The 22,525-nt window shown below is 47.6% G+C and overlaps 1 protein-coding gene across 1 annotated transcript in view; it reads left to right on the top strand.

Annotated features, from left to right (window-relative positions):
- LOC128901743 (leucine-rich repeat and fibronectin type III domain-containing protein 1-like protein) overlaps positions 1–22,525 on the top strand; it is a 56,854-nt gene that overhangs the window by 23,975 nt on the left and 10,354 nt on the right. Inside the window, 2 exon segments of the mRNA XM_054183894.1 lie at positions 16,030–17,182; positions 17,184–17,425. Of these exon segments, the coding sequence (XP_054039869.1) occupies positions 16,049–17,182; positions 17,184–17,425 (1,376 nt within the window). The 5' untranslated portion in view covers positions 16,030–16,048.

Raw genomic sequence — 22,525 nt, 5'->3', positions numbered from 1 at the left:
ACAAGTGAGTTGTTCAAATGCATCAATACTAAACGAATCGGAACGTTCCCATAAATTCCTCAAATGCAAATGCGCAGGACCGCAGTGTAAGCGTAGGAAATTTTCTTCCCTTTTAGGCAAAGACATTTATTTAAAGTCTTGCTAAAATGGTTTAAAGCAGCCTCCTTGTTCTTAAGGACTAAATTTTGGCCACCCACAGAGGGGTAACTTGATTTATTTTGCAGTGTGTAAAGATGAAAGGAATTGCATAAAGGGGAAAAAAAACAACAAACCAAACCAAAAAAAAACCCCAAAACTTGATGTTATGTTGATGTCAGCTCCCAAGTCCGGAGTTGGGACGGAGGAGAGTTATTAGCTTTACAACCATTGCACTGAGATCCATTGCTCAGTGACTAAGCTTCCATCAGCTACTGGGAAGAAGGGAAGTTTGGGAAGAACGGAATATTTCTGTGGAAAAAGAGACATCTTTTCCTATGCAGCCCGCTTTCTTCACATTGAACCAAAAGGTGATTTTCATCTGAATATTATTCTTTTGTTAACGCACTGTCTACAAATACTATCATCTCTTTGTCAGAGTAATGACATACCTGCCTGCGTACGTACCGAGCGTGCAATTTTATGCTTGTTAGACTTTGAATGGTGGGAACGGTGGTGGCATGGGATTTGTAATGAAATTATTGTCTGCCAGCCTTGTTATAAGTGTCATTAGCTGTCATCAATTGTAAAACATTTTGGGCTGGTTAAAGAGTTGAAACAGTGGAGTTGGTAACACTTCGTGTGGAACATCTTCCCGTAGCAAATGCCTATTAGTAGTAGGTGGACACTTCATTACTTGGTGTTTCGCTTCATAAAAATCCCACTTTTCCCTCTTTCAGTAATGCGAGAGAGAAGGGCTGATGCGTAATGGTTTCTTGTTGAGCAGGCAGCACCGTGACACCTACTATCACAATCCGACGTTGATTCAACAGTGACTCAAAGCGAAGAGCGCTCCAACCTGAGTCATCCGCAGCATCTCCTACAGCCGATCCTTATGTTCATCTCGGTGGGTTCCCATGCGCGCTTGGCCGCCGGACAGGGCTGTTTGGCTTGAGGTTGTAACTCACGTGGCACGGACGCCGTGCTGACGCTTTAAGGGGACGCTGGGAATTACTGAGAAATGCTTTCTAAGTAGAGGCAGCGGATGGCACTGGGAGAATTATAGAATCGGAGGGTTGGAAGGGCCCTCTGGAGATCTTCTAGTCCATCCCCCCTGCCAGAGCAGGGTCACCCAGAGCAGGTGGCACAGGAACGCGTCCAGGCGGGTTCGGGATGTCTCCGGAGACGGAGACTCCCCCACCTCTCTGGGCAGCCTGTGCCAGGGCTCTGCCACCCTCAGGGTAAAGAAGTTCCTCCTCATGTTGAGGTGGAACTTCCCATGCTCAAGTTTGTGCCCGTTACCTCTTGTCCTGTCCCTGGGCACCACTGAAAAGATCCTGGCCCCATCCTCCTGACACCCCCCCTTTCAGTATTTATAAGCGTCGATAAGGTCCCCCCTCAGCTGTCTTTTTTCCAGCCTGAAGAGACCCAAATCCCTCGGCCTTTCTCCATCAGGGAGGTGTTGCAGTCCCCTCAGCATCTTGGTAGCCCTTTGCTGTCCCCTCTCCAGCCGTTCCCTGTCCCTCTTGACCCGGGGAGCCCAGAACTGGACCCAGTGCTCCAGGTGCGGCCTCCCCAGGGCAGCGCAGAGGGGGAGGATGACCTCCCTCCACCTGCTGGCCACGCTCTTCTTGATGCCCCCCAGGATGCCATTGGCATTCTTGGCCACGAGGGCACATCGCTGGCTCATGGTCATCCCGTTGTCCACCAGGACTCTCAGGTCTCTTCCCACTGAGCTGCTCTCCAGCAGGTCATCCCCAACCTGTCCTGGTGCGGGGGGTTATTCGTCCCAGGTGCAGCACCCTGCACTTGCCCTTGTTGAATTTCGTAAGGTTCCTCTTTGCCCAAATCTCCAGCCTGTCCGGGTCTCTCCGTATGGCGGCACAGACTTCCGGTGTGTCAGCTTTGTGTCATCGGAGAACTTGCTGAGGGTGCGCTCTTGTCCCTTCATCCAAGTCATCGATGAATCTATGGAAGAGGACTGGACCCAGTACTGACCCCTGGGGAACACCGCTCGTCGCTGACCTCCAAAGTAGATGTTCTTCTCTTCCCAGCAGCAATTGCAGTTTATAGTATCTGTGATGCAAAAAGTGGCTGGGACATGGTTTAGTGGTGGACTTGGCAGTGTTAGCTTTACAGCTGGACTCAGCGATCTTAAAGGTCTTTTCCAACCTGAATGATTCCATGACTCTGTGATGCTCCAGGATTTTTAATGCCGCTGAAGGGGCCCGCAAGTAAGGTCAGCGTTTTTAGTATTCCATTCTCAGTCCGTCGTAGTATCATTTAGGGTGTCAGTCTTCTCCAGATCGTTTGCTTAACGTCGCAGCTGAATATATTTTCAGATAATAGCAAGTCACACGATGGCCGTGCTCTGGTTAGCGCGAATTAATGGCCCGTAATGATGACAAGAATGGGAAAACCTGCAGAAGCGGTTTCAGAAAGTCGCATTATGTGGGGAGAAATTGCTGTGGCATGTGCGGTGGGTTTTGGTGGTTTTTGTTTAGTTTGCATTTCAACGTTGCGGTATTATCTGCAATATGAATGTTTATACGAGTAGTAAGCAAGTAAAGCCAAATTCCTGGTATTTCTTCTGCTTTATCCTGGAGCAGTGTCCTACTGGGGACCACATGCGTGTTGTTGCACAACTGTAGCTGCACACCTGAGGTTTCATCTTAGGGTCGTGTAACACAGCCCCAGAGCACAGGCACAGCGCAGCCACTCCCAATCGCGATGCTAAAGCTCTTTCCTGTGCAGGAGGTTTTATTAATTCAGAATCGTAGAATTGCCCAGGTTGGAAGGGACTTTTCAGATCATAGAGTCCAACCATCAACCCAACACTGCCCAAACCGCCGCTACCCCACGTCCCTCAGCGCCGCGTCTGCCCGGCTTTTCAGTCCCTCCAGGGATGATGGCGACTCCACCACTGCCCTGGCAGCCTCTTCCAATGCATGACAACCCTTTTGGTGAAGAAATTTCTCCTAATATCCCATCCAAAATCACGAATTATCACTGGAAGGGAATTATAATTGATAGAGGACTTAGTGTGATGAAATTCGTCCTTTAGAATAGCTCACAGAAGGCCTAAGTGCTATCAAAATCCCACAATTAATAAGTCAGTCCTTTGAGCGTGGTTCGGTGAACAGTAAACGCATTTTTCCATTTGTTTTGCAGAGAAAATGGGTAAGTTCTTGCGATTTGAAGAATTGTCTCATATTCAAAGACTGAGTATTACATTTCTAATAGCTTTTTTTTTTTTTCCCCCCTTCCTCACGTCTGACATTCTCTTGACCTCCTGCCACTGCTTGTTTCCACTCTTTCATTAAGACTGCTTTAAGGGAATCTGTGAGTCCCTCTAACAGCGTAATAGAGCTGTCTCAACGTATTTCCTCCTACAGAATATTTTAGAAGAGTGCGTAGCTTTTCAGTGGCAATACTGTAATTACGAGTGTGTAGCAACCCCAAAGGAAAATGCTGCTCCAGCAGTCTTGACCGACAAGGCGAGATGACCCAAGAGGTGCCGGGAAACTTAAGTGCTGGGGCAACTTCTTCTTGCGACCAAGATTGGAGTCACATAAGCTTTTGCAGTGAGCTGTTAGAGTATTTGGTTTTGAATCTTTGTCTAAAGTTCTCCCTGGGTTTGTTTGACACGGAGCGGCGCAGGGGGTTGTTCCTCCCCGGGTGCAGGACTTTGCAATTCTTCCCCTTGATGAACTCCATGAGAACTGTCACCCTATTTCTGCAGCCTGTCAAGACAAACAGCCAGTTGCGCTGAATTAATCGACACAAATGTCAGAATTTGCTTTTGTTCTGTAATCGTCTTTTGGACTAGAGCAGATAATCTCATAAAGGGGAAAAAAAAACCCCATAAATAAGTTTCTTAATTATTTTTTGAAGGACTACAATAGTCTTATAGTCTAATATAGTAAGCACCCAGTGAGTTGTCCTTGCTGATAATTTTGTGGGCACTTTCACTGATAAACGCACTAATATCAGACTTCGGAGGTCTGTGGAAGGAAGCCGTCCCTCTGCGTCAGATCACAGAGCACGGCACGATGGGCACTGTGTGTGTGGTTTGTGGAAGGTAACGGAAGTGATTTTGGGGGCATTTCATGCAGGTTTGGCTGAAACGGTCACGAGGCAGTTATAATCCCTCGCAACGGTTGCACACCCCTCTTTGTGGTGTTGACATGGAAGAAGGCGGCTATCCATTATGGTTTGAGGAACCCACAACAATTTATCACCCTTTAGACGATTCTTCTATCACCGGATGACCCCTCCCCGCCCGGGAAGGGCAATCACAGAAAAACCAAGGAAACCCAAGGGTTGAAATATAAACAGATTTAATGGAATAAGACTAGGTAATTAACATTATCAATACTAAAGAATCAGTATTGATCCCGATACCAATAGAAAATGCACAAGGACTATTCCCAGCCCATTCCATCAGCAGAAGCCGTGCACTCCCCGCAGGGACAGCCAACGTGGGACCCTGCAAGCGCTGCGGCTTCGGGAGGAAGGGAAGGGCTCAGGGCTCTGGCACCGGGGCGAGGAGTTCTCAGGATGGCAGCCATCAAGGGAGAGAGAGAGAGAGAACTCCTCAGCAAACTTCCTAATTTCTACTGAATGTGCCATTCCTGGTACAAAATAGTCTTGTTGGCAGCTTGGGTCAAGTGCCTGGGTCTCGCTCCTCCTCATCCTCGCACCCCGTGAGCTCGAAAACATTGAGACCTTGAAACCCGCATGCTCTAACTGGCAAGAAAGTAAATTTTTTCACAAATTCAGGCTCTAGAGCCTTCTAGAAGTGCAGTTTTCCCAGGCATTAGAAGAGAAATTAGCCCTGTATCGCTAAAACCAGGACACTCTCACCTTCTCGTTACACCGGCGTAAGTAGGAAACGCGAATGCAATGCGAAGAGTTTTGTCGCACAGTTCTTTGTCTAAGGGCTGCCACAAAGTCCAGTTGGCTGTATTTCATCCAGCTGCTGTGTGGGGATTGCTTCAGTGGAAGTCAGAAAACCTCGTCTTTTTGTGCAAAGCCGCGGTATCTGGCTTTGAAGCCCGCGGGGAGACGCGCCGTCTCTCGCAGGTACGCTTATCGGGATGCCGCAGCTCCCGGCACTGCGGCACTTCGGCAGCGTGCCATTCATAATTGGCCCCTTTTTGCTATTTTTAGCACCGGCGCCTTTAGATCGCTGGCTTCTATGCAGAGACTCATGGAGCTTTGGGCAGTCCCTTCTCCCTCTGTGCGAAGAGCAAGTGCATTAACAAAGCTTCATGCCGGGGGTTTTACATACACATGCAACTCTGCATACCTTTTTTTTTTTTCCTTTCTTCTCTCTTTTTTTTTTTTTTCCCCCTTCTCTTTTTGTGATGCGATACCTGCTTTGGTTTAATTTTGTTCTATCTAGCGCACATCTCTCCGTATCCATATTGCAAAGCCTTTATGAAACCTGCAGGTTTAGGTAGCCCAGCTGAAGCCAGGGCACCCCGTTCACAGACGTCCGCCGCTGGGGATTTAAATCATTGCAGACCTGAGGGCAGGCCGAAAGTCATTCTCTTTCCTAATTTTTGTGATCCCGGAAGCTTACTCTTGGAATGCGCAACCCTAAGGATGATATTTATTTGCCTGGGCTTTTTTCCCTGCAGAGAAGGACCTGGGAGTCCTGGTGCACAACAAGTTGCCCATGAGCCAGCAACGTGCCCTTGTGGCCAAGAAGGCCAATGGTCTCCTGGGGTGGCCAGCAGGTCGAGGGAGGTCTCTGCTCTGCCCTGGTGAGGCTACAGCTGCAGTACCGTGTCCAGTTCTGGACTCCCCCCGTTCAAGAAAGACAAGGAACTGCTGGAGCGAGTCGAGCGGAAGCAGCGAAGATGATCAAGGGACTGGAACATCTCTCTGATGAGCAAAGGCTGAGAGACCTGGGGCTGTTCAGCCTGGAGAAGAGCAGACTGAGAGGGGATCCCATCAATGCTGATCAATATCTAACAGGCAGATGGCAAGAGGATGGGGCCAGATTCTTCTCAGTGGTGCCCAGTGACAGGACAAGGGGCGACGGGCACAAGCCGGAACACGGGAAATTCCATCTCAACATGAGGAAAAAACTTCTTTCCTTTGAGGGTGCCAGAGCCCTGGCACAGGCCGCCCAGAGAGGTGGTGGAGTCTCCTGCTCTGGAGATACTCAAACCAACCTGGACACGTTCCTGTGAAACGTGCTCTGGGTGACCCTGCTCTGGCAGGGGTTTGGACTAGATGCTCCCTTCCAACCCTGACCATTCTGTGTTTCTGTGATCTGGAGACTGGGATGCAGTGAGACATGAAATCCGTGGAACTGAAGGGCTGACAGCAGGCTACAGGGTGGTAAGGAGCTGGCAGGGGTGGGTCAGCTCAACAGCTGGACGCGAGTGCTGGGACAGCACGGGCTGTGACAGCATCTGCCGAGCGTGGTCCGCAGGGAGGAATCCGGAATTCTGTTAACAACACTACCCACCATCTCCCAGAGCATCTTCTGCGGTTAAATACCTCTCCAATCAATTTGTAATTTTCCACATATGGTAGGATGCTGGAATTGGGTTTAGATGGAGGAAAGGTCATAATTGGACCTCTTTTATATTTTGTACCGGGTGCTGTTTAACACCTTTGTCAGTGACATGGACAGTGGGATTTAGGGACAGTGAGTTTGCTGATGACACCAAGCTGTGTGTCATGGTCGACGTGCTGGAGGGAGGGGATGCCATCCAGAGGGGCCTGGACAGGCTGGAGAGGTGGGTCTGTGCGAACCTCGTGAAGTTCAACCAGGCCAAGTGCAGGGTCCTGCACCTGGGTCATGGCAACCCCAAGCACAAATCCAGGCTGGGAGGAGAACGGCTGGAGAGCAGCCCTGAGGAGAAGGACTTGGGGGTGTTGGTGGGTGAGAAGCTCCACACGAGCCGACAACGTGCGCTGGCAGCCCAGAAAGCCCCCCCCATCCCGGGCTGCATCCCCAGCAGCGTGGGCAGCAGGGCGAGGGGGGGGATTCCGCCCCTCTGCTCCGCTCTGTGAGACCCCCCCGCAGTGCTGCCTCCAGCGCTGGGGCACCAACAGCAGAAGGACACGGAGCTGTGGGAGCGGGTCCGGAGGAGGCCCCGGAGATGCTGGGAGGGCTGGAGCCCCTCTGCTGGGAGGACAGGCTGAGAGAGCTGGGGGGGTTCAGCCTGGAGAAGAGAAGGCTCCGGGGAGACCTCGGAGCCCCTTCCAGTCCCTAAAGGGGCTCTGGGAGAGATGGGGAGGGACTCTGGAGCAGGGAGGGGAGCCATGGACGAGGGGGAATGGCTTCGAACTGAAAGAGGGGAGATTTGGGCGAGAGATCAGGAGGAAATGCCTCCCTGTGAGGGTGGTGAGCCCCTGGCCCAGGTTGCCCAGAGAAGCTGTGGCTGCCCCATCCCTGGAGGGGCTCGAGGCCAGGTTGGAGGGGGCTTGGGGCAACCTGGTCTGGTGGGAGGTGTCCCTGCCCAGGGCAGGGGGTGGCACTGGGTGGGCTTTGAGGTCCTTCCAACCTAAACCATTCTTGTGATTCCATGATACCGGGCAAGGCATGAATTGGCAGACTACAGTTGCCAGCTTGTTTGGAAAACTGTTTCAAAGTTTGTTGTGATGATAGGAAACTAAATTAACCTTAGAAATTAGGATTATGCTCAAGTCACCAGGTTAGGCCAGAGTGCTGATCACACAGGGATGGTTTTTGGTGCCTCAGAATACTTGATGTTGAACAGCTGAGCGGCAGTTGACCATAATGCAAATATTAACTGTCCGTATCAGAATGAAGTCATATGGAATGGCGAATTAAGACCCTTGGCTCATCTTCCCTTTCTCTTTACCCCGAGAAGGATATTTTATGGCATTTTATGTTACTGAGGTTAAAGTATGTTTAGAAGCTGTCCACAAAAGATCTACCCAGGCCCTTCTTACGAGATGACTCGTTTCAACAGCAAAGTTCCCCTTTTCAGGGTCATAAAGAGCCATTTGTGTTTTTATAGTCTTGTAAAATATGTCGCCAAATTGCTTCAAGACTGTGCTAAAATAAAAACTCCAACAATCTCTTTGAGGAGTTGAGAGAGTCTTAAAGCTGGAGCTGCAGTTTTCTGCGGTGGTTGGCGCATGGTGTTTGACAGAGAGTCTTCTGCTTCGACCATGCCTCTTTTCCCGAATTTCCAGACACTTAAAGGGCACTATTTTTGCTTTGATAAAAGCCCTCAACTTTTCCGTCTCCTGGTGGGAAGTTCTGACCAGGAGCTGTTTTCTAATACAAAGCTACAAACTTCTGAGGATTTTGCTGATATTAATCCACCGATGGGGCCAAGGACTTGTTCCATCAGGGATCTAATTTGCCTTTCCAGAGTAAGAAGGTGTGACCTAAACTATATTTTCTGCTGTGATCAATGAATCTTTCCCTCAAAGGAATGTTTTTTAATAGCGCTGTCCTGGTCTTAATTGTGCTTGTCTGTTTATCGTGAGAAATCAAAGAATCAATGTCCAAAAAACCCGCGTGTTCATCTTAAATTCACTGTCCCGTGGGAACGATGGGGTTCATGTATTTTCAAGAGTTTTGTTGTCAAGCAGGGGATGTCAAAAGTCGGATAATCTCAACCAGTCCTTGCGCAAGTGGGAATTACAGGAAGATTCTCTGCGATTCTCACAGATTTTCAGAGGTGCCCGGGGGGGGCTCCGCTCCTCCCCACAGAGCGTCACCTCCAACGCGAGGTTCAGATCGGCTGAAGGCTGGGGCTGTTTGGGCACCAAATTCCCCAGTACGAGCAGCGGGTGGTGAAGGCAGCGAGGTAAAACCCGCTCGATTTTACGCGTTAACGAACACTTCGCTGGGTACGATGTGCTAGGACTTGGTGGCGGGACGCGTTTCAATTCATAATAGGTCTTCCAATAAAGAATGAATGCTTCTAATTGCTAGTATTGGCTGGGTCCGAGTGTAGCCACTGTGAAAGATATACAGCACGGCTAAGAATAGCTCGTTTATCAGTGTGGTAACTCTGAAGTAGCATTACCTCCGGGCTCCCTGCACCAGAAGCTTTTCTGTCCTTAAATAAAACATCAATACATAATTCACCCTCTGCTTTTCATCAAGTACATCTTCAGGAGACCTTGGACCATTCATCAAAACCCGCGGGAGCTATTTCTGTTTCCTAATTTACATCGCCGCCCCGGCCACCTCAACCGTAGATTAAATGGCTCCAGTTCAGGCTTTTCAGTGGGGAAAAAGAGCTCGTCGTGAGCTCTTTGGCCCTTAGAGACAGGAGAGAGATAGAGGGAGGGAGTGCAGATATTCACACAATAAACCCGTAAAGCATTTAACCTTTTGGTGCTAATTCCTTCCACACCTTCTTCAGAATAAGGTATGCACTAAAGTTTAGAAAATGGGACAAAATCCGTGTGTGTGTATATTTTTTTGGGGGGTAGGGGACATACAAAACCAACAACAGCCAGAAAACCCCAACAACAACAACAAAAAAAAACCCCCATAAACAAACAAAAAATATTTTGAGGCCTGCTAACGCGCTCGCCGGGGGACTTGGTTTAGGAGAGGCAAAAATGAACGTGGAGGTGAAAGTCAGCGCGGTGCTTTTGCCTCTGGTTTTCTTATTCTGCGCCTCTATGGCGCAAGTGGGAAAGGGGATTTTTCCGTGTTATAACCACGCTTCCCCGGTGTCCGTCCGCTTGAGGAGTGGCAGGCATTAACCGCGCACAGGTGGGTATTATCTGTGCCACTGTCAGATGACAAAGAAAAAGGCAAATGAGTTCACTTGCATAGTTGACCTGTCTGAGGAATAATGCCAGGAAAAAGAATCAATATTCTGTATTTTGTCATTTTTAATATCAAACGGTTTGGTTTTCCTATTATGCTGTGAACTAGATTACTAAAAAAAAAAAAATAATACCAAAAAATCCTAGTATCAATATCAATTATGGGGATTTGGGCTCGGAGAAATGCTGGCTACCGGATTTGCAGCTAAGCCGCTCTGTGCCCGAGAGTATCGAGAGACGTACCCCCACTGGTCTTGGAAAAGAAAAAAAAAAAAAGAAGGAAAATGAGCAAGATAACTCTTTAAACACGTATCGGTAGCGTTTCTTGCTTATTTACAGGAGAGGCAAGCGACACTAAATTAAGCACGTCATTTATTCTTGGTAAATTAGTTTTTTTCCAATGGGGCAGCTAATTCTGGATCAGAAAAGGGTAATAATAAAGCCTCCCTCCAGAAAAAGCTTTTTTTAATTTTTTTATTTTTTTTTCTTCCACGGGCGCAGATGGCGAGCACCTGTCTCGTGCAGTGAGCAGGTTGTGGCGGCAGTACGGACCATCAAAAAAAGCTGCGTTTGGAATACGCAGGAGCACAGTCCGTTCCTCTCGGCCAGACGCCGCAGCGGATAGCTTGGGAAAGCTTGCATACCACGTTATTTAATTTTTCTTTTTTGCTTGAAAAGCAGTGCTTGGGTGGATGAAATATCTCGGGTTGCGTTTCTCTTTGGTGAGGGTGCAGGAAATAAGGTACGAAATAGCCGTTTCTGATACCTATATCTATTTGCCACCCTCTGTACATCAATATTTCTGTGCTGTAGGGAGCCAAGGTCTCTTTCAGAGAGACCTGGGGACGATCAGGACCCAATTCAGTGGAGAATGAACCCAAAAAACGGAGGCAGCCACATCCCTTAAGCACCACCGAATGACGGGGGTGAACACCGAATAGGTGCAGCGTATACAAGTATAGGCTGGAAACCACGCGCTTGGATATATTTTGCTAATAATTCCAGGAAAATGAATAGCAAGAGGGGGAAAGAGATGACGTTGAAATAAATGCATGTTGTACTGGAGAAATGTGCCGTTCCCTCGCAAAGGCGCTTGGCAAAGGACCATTTGCTGGAGGACGGAATTCCTTCCTTAAAGCTGGTAAAATAGTATCTTTACGCATCATTATTCACACGGAAGTGCGTGCGTGTCTTGCAGAGTGCTTCACAAGAAATCTCGAAACCAGAGCATCAATTTAGAGCTGTTGAAAATCTGTTTTATTTACAGCAAAGGCAGCCTGAACTCTTCCCAGCAGAACAAAGCTAAGAGGCCAACAGCTGTGACTTGTTGGAATTAAATAGCCCTTCCTTTAAATATCCTTTTGACTACAAATGATCGGGAAACGAGTAATGCTTTGCGGTAGCAAGACACCAAAAAACCCCGGTCTCTCTGCACGTAGCTTGAACGTGACCCCCCCGTTGTCGGTCCCTCCCAACTGGAGCTATTCTGTTCTATAAGTCTTTATTACTTTGGAATTAAATTACTACCTCAACCATTTTTTTTTTTTTTTTTTTTGGCGTGAGCTTTAAGCTGCAACCACGCAGACGGTAAATGGGGAAATAAGTCAATAAGCGACGGTTCAGAGAAGTTTTTTCCCCGTGTTCCTAGTCTTATAAGCACAAAATTTACTTCTTTCACTGCCTTCTGTCGAGGTGGTGTGGATTAAAGTGCTTTCAAAAATACTACTGTGTTATCGTGCAGTCAGATATGTTCCTGATGCAGTTTTTAGGTGATAGTGCTAAACCTAGCAAGCTATGCGGGGGGACCGTGGTAATTCCCTTTTCTTTACGAGTCACAATTTCCTTGCGACTGTTCCATAGTTTGCAAGAGTAATTGCGCTGTGTTCATTGTTGGCTCTAAAATCATTAATTTTAGTGCCGTGGTTTCACATTGGTAACATTTAATTATTTTTTAACAGAAAAAGGGCTTAAGTGAGGTGGTTTTGTACTGGTTTCTTACAGCACAGATGGCTGTTAATCCATTAAAATTGCATTAATATTTGCTAATGACGAAACAAGGGAATTACAATATTGCACAGCGGCCCGTTTTTGGATAATTGCGCATCCGTTAATCACTTGTACCTAGCAGGAGTAGAAAGATGGAGCCATTAGAGGCAAGAAGGGTTCAGAGTGCAGGATGGAGCGACAGGAGAAATGGGTTTCTTTAAAAAGGAAATATTTGAAAGATGAAGCTTGTAGTGCACTATATTAAATATCATGGAATCACAGAATGGTTAGAGTTGGAAGGGACCTTGAAGACCATCCAGTGCCACCCCCTACCCTGGGCAGGGACACCTCCCACCAGACCAGGTTGCTCCAAGCCCCCTCCAACCTGGCCTTGAACCCCTCCAGGGATGGGGCAGCCACAGCTTCTCTGGGCAACCTGGGCCAGGGGCTCACCACCCTCGCAGTAAGGAATTTCTTCCTGATCTCTCGGCCAAATCTCCCCTCTTTCAGTTCGAAGCCATTCCCCCTCGTCCCATGGCTCCCCTCCCTGCTCCAGAGTCCCTCCCCAGCTTTCCTGGAGCCCCTTTAGGGACTGGAAGGGGCTCCGAGGTCTCCCCGGAGCCTTCTCTTCTCCAGGCTGAACCCCCCCAGCTCTCTCAGCCTGTCCTCACAGCAGAGGGGCTCCAGCCCTCCCAGCATCTTCGTGGCCTCCTCTCGACCTGCTGCATCTGGTCCACATCCTTCTCATGTTGGTGCCCCAGAGCTGGAGGCAGTACTCCAAATATCCTAAAAGCTGTTGAGGAAAAATGATCTGGAGGCAAGACATTACTAAGATGATGCTTACTAGAAAACATTGGAAACATCGTAAATATAAAGCGAACTAGCTTTGTGCAAACTCTACTGCAGGAGTTGATTTTCTTAACACAGTTGTTCTTAACAGCAAATTTATTGTGTTCTACGTAGAACTGACACTCTCAAATAGAAAAAGTGATGTTCAGAATTGGAATTTGAAACCAGCACTAAAAATCAGACAGTAGAGGCTACGGTTTGTGGAGCTACAGCTGAAGTGAGAAAAATGTGGAGGTACTCACAGTTATTAGGTCATAGAATGACACAGACGGGAAGAAGCCTCAGAGGGTCTGTAGAATCGTAGAATCATCTAGGTTGGAAAGGACCTTTCAGATCATCAAGTCCAACTATTAACCGAACACTGCCAAAACCGCCACTAAACCATGTCCCTAAGCTCCATGTCTACTCATCTTTTAAATACCTTCAGGGATGGCGATTCCGCCACTTCCCTGGGCAGCCTGTTCCAATGTTTGATAACCCTTTCGTTGAAGAAATTTTTCCTAATATCCATCCCAAACCTCCCCTGGTGTAACTTGAGTCCATTTCCCTTCCCCTTCCAAAAGCAGGGTCCGCTCTGGGCTCAGGGCTGTGTCCCGTCACCTCCTCCCAGAGCAGAGATCCCACAACCTTTCTGAACAACCTGCTTCACGGTCCTTGCCATGGAAGGGGTTTTTCCTTGTATCCGGCTTGAACCTTGATTTTATTTATTTCTTCCCTTTGTCTTTTCATCTCCCATCACGAATCACAGTGAGAAGCCCAGCTCCACCTCCCTGATAAAATCCTTGAAGGCATAAGAAGGTTCCTCCTGTGGGGTCCACCAAAGCCTTCTCTTCCCCAGGCTGGGGATTCAACCCTGTCCTCTCAGCCTCTCCTACTGTCTGTGCTCTAACTATTCAGAGGTTTTGGAGAGCGTTTGGTTGATTGGTTTGTCTCTTTCAGTTGTTTTTTTGCAAAATACTTTGCAGGGACTTGTTCAGAATTGCACACAACTGAAGATTACCCTCTAATAAGTGAATGCGTAGCATTGGTTAAAAGGTTTAGAGTGAGTTTCATGCTCTCCAAATTGAACTAATACTAATACGTAAGTGATGGGTTGGGTTTTTCTGTGGAGCTTTAAATTTGAACTAACCAAACTAATTTCCAGACTCTGCAAATGTCGTGCTGTGAATCTGTATCTTAAAGATCTGTTGCCCTGTAAATCATAGAATCGTAGAATTGCCAAGGTTGAAAGGAACCTTTAAGATCATCGAGTCCAACCATCAACCTAACTCTGACAAAAGCCATCACTAAACCATGTCTCTAGGCACTATGTCTACCCGTCTTTTAAATGCCTCCAGGGATGGTGACCCAACAGCTTCCCGGTGCAGCCTCTTCCAATGCTTAGTAACCCTTTCGGTGTAGAAAGTTTTCCTAATATCCATCCTAAACCTCCCCTGGCACAACTTGAGGCTGTTTCCTCTTGTCCTATTGCCTCTTCCCTGGGAGAAGAGACCGACACCCCCTGGCTACCCCCTCCTTTCAGGGAGCTGTGGAGAGCGAGAAGGTCTCCCCTCGACCTCCTCTTCTCCAGGCTGAACACCCCCAGCCCCCTCAGCCGCTCCTCACCAGACTCGTGCTCCAGACCCCTCACCAGCTCCGTTGCCCTTCTCTGGACTCGCTCCAGCCCCTCCATGTCTTTTTTGTGGTGAGGGGCCCAGAACTGGACACAGCCCTCGAGGTGGGGCCTCACTGGTGCTGAGTGGAGGGGGAAAGCAGTAAAGGAGCTCTAGCTCAGGGAAACCACAAAAGTAAAACAAAACAAACCAAAAAAAACCCAACCCCAAAACGAAGCAAAACAAAAAACCACAAACAAACATACCGTAAGAATATGTTGACTTCTGGCAAATTGTGCCCTTTTAATCAAAGGTTTTGGCAGTCTCTTTTAGAGATAGCTGGCTCAGCAGATTACGCTGTTGTCCCCAACTTTGTGCTAAACCGAGGACCACGTCTTACCTGGCACTTCTTGTTCTCAGAGGCAGTAGTTGGTTATTTTTACACTGCTTTTACGCACTAGGTGAAGGAATTGTCACGTGAAACGAAAAAAGCTGTGATCTCTAGCGTGCTAGAGCTTATAGGTGAAGTAAAACTACATGCGCTCCTTTGCAGAAAGATCACCACCCTTTTTGTGGAGTAGGATTTGCCAGCTGGAATTTGGAATTGGGTTGTACCAGGACGCTCGCCCGAAACGTGCGGTTTGAGTCCTTTACGTGGCAGATTGGGAGTTTCAGTCTTTGTGGTTGCTTGAGTCACCACGCTTCATGCTTAGCAATTTTCCAACCAGCTGGAGGTGAAGTAGAAATGAAAATCTACCTTTGGTATAGCAGGCAAGCACTTCGGATACAATGGGAAATAACCTGGCGTCCACAAGATTTCACAGAGATAATTTCATTGGCCAAACCCATGTGCAATTATGAAATTTATTTTTCTAAAGCTGCTACCTGTGCTGCACAGAAAAAAAATATGTACCTGCTTCTCTGACTGAACATAGCCTTGCTTTTCAGAAATGCCTTTGAAGGTGTCTCTCCTTCTTATTTGCTGTAGAAGTTTTAGACCCCTGCCACCTCCTGGTAAAAAAACCAAAAACAACCCACCTTGACCTTAAAACATGCATTTCTGCAAAAAGCTCGCTGCTTGGTATAGGTGAGGCTGAGGAGGGGCACAGACGAGCTTGAGGGGTAAGCTAAAATCATCTAGAACAGCAAAAAAGTGAGGGGAACATAATCACAAAGTAATGAAGTGAGGTTGAAATGAGGTTCTAGCCCAAGCAAGCCATCGGATCTGCATAGAGTTCTGTAGATGGCACTTTTAACCTAAAAAAAAATCTCGTATTTGCTTTTTCCCCTCACGTTCCTCTCACCAAGTATCGGCTTCGCGTCTGACTTTGTCCCACCTATGAAAGTACAACTGTCAACACTGTTGGTTGTGAAGAGCTGCTAGTAGGGAGATAAACCTGTCAGCGCATCCCGGAGCAGCAGTTGTGATGGACTGTTGCCTCACAGTCAATCTAACGCGTTGCCGTCAGGAGGAGAGTGGAGCCAAAGTAGCACAGAACTAGAAACTCTTAGCTCTAAAAACACCCAAGTTAATATTAGCAGATAACTCCCTTATTGCCTCGGAAGTTGTTTCCAGTTTGCACAGGTGGCCTTACGATGAAAACTTCAATGTAAATCTATTTCTAATGCCCGATTAAAATATATTTACATGGATTTCTTCTTTTTTCCCCCTCTTTAGGTCTGTTATTTTTCTTACGATGGAAAGGCTGGTTGTCTATCTACTGGTTATTAGCACAGCTGTGAAGGCCATGATGTGTCCCAAAAGATGCATGTGTCAAAACCTGTCTCCATCCTTCACGATTCTCTGCACGAAGACGGGGCTTCTCTTTGTGCCCCCCAGTATTGACAGGAGAACAGCAGAACTAAGGTTAATGGATAACTTTATCACTACACTTAGGAGAAAAGATTTTGCAAACATGACTAATCTAATTCATTTGACACTATCGAGGAATACAATAAGTCAAATCATGCCTTATGCATTTTTTGATCTTAAAGGCCTTCACGCCTTACACTTGGATAGTAATAGACTGACTTACATCAACGAAGATCATTTCAAAGGTTTAATTAATCTTCGGCATTTAATACTTAGTAACAATCAATTAAACTATATCTCTCCGGGGTCATTGGATGACTTTATAGAAACAATTGAAGACCTGGATCTGTCCTACAACAACCTCGTTAACGTTCCTTGGGAAACAATTGCCAAACTTTCTAATGTCAATACGGTCAGTTTGGATCATAATCTCATTGAGTTTGTGCCAGAGGGAATCTTCTCCAACCTTCACAAACTTGCCCGCCTAGACATGACCTCCAACAAGTTGAAAAAGATCCCCCCTGATCCTTTGTTTTCCAGAATACCCGTGTACGCCAAGTCTAAAGGATCTCCACTGTCGTCCCTGGTGCTTAGCTTCGGCGGGAATCCTTTGCACTGCAACTGCGAACTCGTGTGGCTGAGACGTCTTACCAGAGAAGACGATCTAGAAACCTGCGCCTCTCCACCAGAACTGATGGGCAAATACTTTTGGTCTATTAAAGAGGAGGAATTTGTCTGTGAACCTCCGATGATAACACACCGAACCCCAAAACTAACAGTGACAGAAGGCCAAAGCGTCTCTTTGAAGTGCAAAGCTGTTGGCGATCCAGATCCCTATGTTCGCTGGATCTCGCCCGATGGGAAGCTGGTCTCTAACACTTCTAGGACGATTTCTTATGAGAATGGTACTCTGGATATTTTGGTTACGTCTTTGACTGACAAGGGCACGTTTACCTGCATAGCATCAAATGCTGCGGGAGAGTCGACGGCACCAGTCGAACTCCTCGTTACCCCCCTACCCTAACCTGGCTAACAGCACCAACTGCGACAAAGACGCGGAGCCTGGCCCCTCGGATATTCTCATATCTGCCAAGTCAAGCTTTCCGAACGAAACGAAGGCTCAGCAGGAGAAGGCGGTCGTGGTTGCTGAGCTGACATCGTCCTCTGCTCTTATCCAGTGGCCTTCTCAGCACCACCTCCCCGGGATTCGAATGTACCAGATTCAGTACAACAGTTCTGCCGACGACATACTAGTGTACAGGTAACGCCGCTCCCATACCCATGCTCATCCCTGCGTGAAGTAGGTAGTGGAAGTCAGGAAAAAGGATAGCACAGTTTGATGCGTTCTGTGCAACGAGAGCTATCTGGCAAGCAGTAACTATCAATGAGGGGACGAGGAGTCAATGGCTGCCTTAGACTTTGCTCGTTAAACTCCCATTGTTGAGGAGTTACGCTATTAAAACTAATAATACATCTGCTTCTGTGCCGCCTCTTGAGGATCTCTAAACTCTTTACGGACATAATTAAGTTTCATAGTCCAGTTTAATGGAGCAAGCGAAGCTGATGAGCGGTCTCTTAGTTGTTAACATTTAAGGAAATTGAGATGGAGATTTTAGTTACATTTTATGCTGATTAAGTGTAACTATTTTACTTAAAAATTTACTTAAAAATTACTAAATTACTTAAAAAAAGAGAGAGAAAAAACCAAGATACCCAAAGCTGTGAGACGCCCAAAGCAACATTCTGCCTGTGTGGTCACGGCCTTACCGTGTTATGGCAAACCTTCAGCCCGTGTTAGTAGCTGCATTCTGCCTTTTCTCCACTTTTGTGGTGTCACGGGGACAAAACTCACTGGCGTGAATTGGAGACGGCACAAAAAGTTCCAGGTTTCTGTATTTTGTATGGATTTCGTGTTTGTCCGCTGGAGTTTATTTGGTAAAATTTACTTGGGAATAACTACTTGATATTAAGTCTCAGTGGACGACATGGAGATTAAGTTTAGAGCTGCTCTCCCGTGCAGGGGTGGTGGAGTTTCTGATTATCTGCCTTTCTTTTATAGGCTTTTGTTTGTGATTAACTGGGGGTGGAAGGGATATGGAGGGGCAGAATTACTTTAACGTGGGAGCTAGCATTTGATTCAGATTTAATATTTCATAGTTGTGCACTTCGTAAGGATGGTAACTTCTCTAAACTGAGCCGATAATGTTTTTTCTAATGTAATTCCACTGGTTGCAGTAAAGTTTGGAGTGGAGTAAGCGAAAGGAGAAAGACATATAATAGCTTCAGAAATATCCCCTAAAGTTTGGGGTTAGCAGTCCCCTCAGGAAAGGAATGCAGGATAGTTCTTCTGCTGGGATTCCTATTTCAAAGTCTTGTAAAAAAAGGCAACTCAATATGAAAAGTGTGTGAGGATTTTACAGTCACTTGGGATTTTCAGAAGTCTCACATTAAAATGCCCGTCCCCAGAGTCCCTTCGAGGAAGGATCATCGAATCGTAGAACAGTTTGGGTTGGAGGGCACCTTAAAGACCACCCAGTTCCAACCCCCGGCCCTGGGCAGGGACACCTCCCACCAGCCCAGGTTGCTCCAAGCCCCCTCCAACCTGGCCTTGAACCCCTCCAGGGATGGGGCAGCCACAGCTTCTCTGGGCAACCTGGGCCAGGGGCTCACCACCCTCACAGGAAGGCATTTCCTCCTGATCTCTCGCCCAAATCTCCCCTCTTTCAGTTCGAAGCCATTCCCCCTCATCCATGGCTCCCCTCCCTGCTCCAGAGTCCCTCCCCATCTCTCCTGGAGCCCCTTTAGGGACTGGAAGGGGCTCCGAGGTCTCCCCGGAGCCTTCTCTTCTCCAGGCTGAACCCCCCCAGCTCTCTCAGCCTGTCCCCACAGCAGAGGGGCTCCAGCCCTCCCAGCATCTCCGGGGCCTCCTCCGGCCCCGCTCCCACAGCTCCGTGTCCTTCTGCTGTTGGTGCCCCAGCGCTGGAGGCAGCACTGCGGGGGGGTCTCACAGAGCGGAGCAGAGGGGCGGAATCCCCCCCCTCGCCCTGCTGCCCACGCTGCTGGGGATGCAGCCCGGGATGGGGGGGGCTTTCTGGGCTGCCAGCGCACGTTGTCGGCTCGTGTGGAGCTTCTCACCCACCAACACCCCCAAGTCCTTCTCCTCAGGGCTGCTCTCCAGCTGTTCTCCTCCCAGCCTGGATTTGTGCTTGGGATTGCCGCCCATCCTCCCGTTGTCATGGCTACGAGCTAGAAAGGAAGCAGGAGGACTCAGTGAGGGTAAGCAAGGGTCTCTGAAGAGGGGGTGGGAGGATGCCTTGTTGGTATCTGTCAAGGGATGGTGAGGAGCTGGCAGGAAGATGAAGCCTCATTTAATTGTCAGCTGTGAGAACATTTGTGACATTGCTGTTTGAAAGAACTGCAAAGTAGCAAAAGAAAGGGAAATGTGAAGCAGAGATGCCTCGGTAGCTGTGACTGGGGTTTCTAAGGGGATTTTCTTCAATTCTCCCACTAGAAAGTAAAGTGAAGTGAGCAAAGTGAAAAGCAGGTAGAGCCAGTGGGTGCATCGCAGGCACAGCCGGTGGTACAGGAGAGTTCTTTAATGGGAATTTTCATCCTTGGCCACGACGGCTGTCAGCTGAGCTGGCAGCCTTCTTACAATTGCAGCAATTCATTCCCAATGAGTTTTAAACTTTCCAAAGTCTTTAGAAATGAGTGACTGGCGCGGTAGCTCGTTAATAAATCTGTAGGGCTGAATTCCGCCTTGTTCCTAAAGAAGAAATGGGGAAGAAAACTGTGTTTCCGTGCCCCTTTCTCAGCCCACGTTCCTGTTATCCGAGAGGCTCAGGTTAGTTACGAAACGGTGAAATTCTCGGTGCTTCAAATCACAGAGCAGCGATTTCAAATACTGCAATGTAATAGACCGTAGTATAATGGGCCTCTCAAAGATGAAAATTCATACATTCTCGTTCAGTTCCCACAGAGAGTAATCGTCAAATATAGATCCTTAAAGGAAGTTTTGTGCTAAGTGAGAGGAATGGTAATGGGGCAGCCGTTTGGCATTTGCGGTTATCTGAACAACTGGTACTTCAGGTTACGCTATAAATGCTGGAGTGCTTTAAGTTGACCACATTAACGTGCGCTGGAGAAACAGGAGTCCCCGTATTCGTTTGCTGACCCTTTGCGTGGTTAGGACCCCTCTCAGACTCCGTGTTTCTGGTAAGGTACATGAACATCCGTTTCGCGGAGCCGGTCTGTTGTCACATGAAGATGTAAATCGGGGTGTAGCAGCGTGCCCAGCAGCGGCAGTGCTTCAGCCCTGCCAAAGGAGTTTTACAGAAGGTGAAAATCTCCCTTCCGCCTAGAGCACGCCGCGTAATTTATTTCTGGCAGGCCATAAGCTCGTTGCCTGGAAAAAAAGTATGAAGGATGCATCAGAAACCTGCCGCTTCCATCAAGTGGAGCGGTACCGCGGGAAGAGCGGTTGCTATGGCAACGTTGCGTTATCTTGAGAATTTAACTTGCTCCCTTGACTGCTTTACTTCTCCTCACCTTTCCATTTCCTTCTCCCCCTGGGTAGGTATTTGTCGATAAGTGTGCGTTCATCAGTGTCTGTGCTAGGAGCCTGTGGAAGTAAAGCGAGGGAGATGATATTCTTCCTAATTTTCCCTTTGGACTGCAATCAAATTATCCGTTCGTGCATGTGAGAATAACGTACGTGCCCTGCACGTGGTTACTCCGCCTGCGTACGCTTGCACCTAAGGGCACCAAAATTGCTCCTTGTCGTTCCCGTTTGGGAGATTGACAACACGTAGCCACGCAGCGGTTTTCCCAGTGGCGAGCAGGGAAAGGAAAATAGGAGTGGTGCTTCTGGCGCCGCTGGTTACTGTGTTGTCCTGGGTGAGTCGCTTAAATCCTCTCCTTCGTTCAATAGAAACTGTCCTACTGGCTTGTCTCCTGGCGCAGGGGTGAAGAACGGTGAGGAAAACCGAAGGCAGGCGTTGGTTATGGAGAAAGCAAATTGCATCAGAGCGAAGCATCTGGCAAGACGAGTAGCAACAATCCAGAATCAGTAAATTAAGGTGCAGGCAGCAACCTGGGGAAGGCATCAATATTGAAAGTAAGAGCCTCGTTTGCTTTCAGAAGAAAGGTCGGGAACCGTTGCTCTACAGCCACGTATAGAGGGAATCAAGAATCGTAACAGCCACTTTGTGCAGCTTTTCCTTCTCTGAGATAGAAATGGAGCTGTATTCTTTAAACAACTTGCAGTCTTGATGCTGATTACGGTTCCTGTGCAATTCGGACTTCACAAGGCTATAATTTTAGTTTAACTGTTGTTGCTCAGGTGTCCTGCCCAGGTTTCTAGTACTAGTCTTGGGCAAGAGACAGCAGCAGAACTGACTTTTGGATACTAAAATAGTAGCGGCGAGTATTATACAAGCTTTAGAAAGCAATAATTAATCTGGGAGAGAAGCCACGCTATTTTATTGGTGCTTCCTCATGGTGCGCACGCATGTTCGTGTGTACTTATAGAAGAAAATGCACCTCTTCTGTATGCTGATATCGTTCATGTGCCTCTTGATGAAAACGACTGCTTGTGTTAATTATTATTTATTGTTAAAAGGCTCATCTCCACCGGACCCTGGGCCACTTTTCTCTTGTAGCCTCCCTTGGTGTGCAAGAGAGAAGCGGGGCAGGAACTGATGCTCAAAATGCCCTGAAGGGAACTGCGGGTGCTCCTGGTTTTGTCTGCCGGCACTTCCTCAAACAGCCAACAAATTAAAAGAAAGAACAAAAGAAAGAAGAAAGTGATTCTGTATTTCCGAACTAGGCTGGGTAAACTTCAATTTGTACCGCAGTTGACAGAAGCAGCAGCAGATTACTAATGCTTCATAACAATCTGACTGATGTCCTCGTCAATTAGAAGCTGGATCTCGTAACATCAAAGGCAATAGTCTCCTAAGCATTGAATTCAATCTTTCATAGCTAGTGATAGCTAACTTTAATTAGCTGCAACTACATGCTATAAATTGGAAGATGAGTATTTAATAGTGATGCTTCTCTATAGATAATTGAGAGACTATACATTGCATAAAACTGCTGATAATAACGTCCTTGTTTCCTCTGTTGAGAGAAAAACTGAGAAATTGAGAGGCAGACTGCTTTTAATACGGAGTACAAAGTACCGTTGTTTAAAGGGCAGAGCTGTCACTCTTGGGGAAAAGGTGATATATTGCCAGATCAATATAGCAATGATTACATCTGTTGCGTGAAAGGCAGTTGGAATCAGCCACGCTACGTCTGCTCAAAAATTCTTAAATTAGTCCAGCGCAGCGCAATGGAAAGCCTCAGGACCACGCTAGAT

The sequence above is a fragment of the Rissa tridactyla genome, chromosome 27 (genome assembly GCF_028500815.1).
Source record: "Rissa tridactyla isolate bRisTri1 chromosome 27, bRisTri1.patW.cur.20221130, whole genome shotgun sequence".
In the NCBI taxonomy this organism is placed as follows: Eukaryota; Metazoa; Chordata; class Aves; order Charadriiformes; family Laridae; genus Rissa; species Rissa tridactyla.
This window is presented reverse-complemented; position numbering and strand designations above follow the sequence as displayed.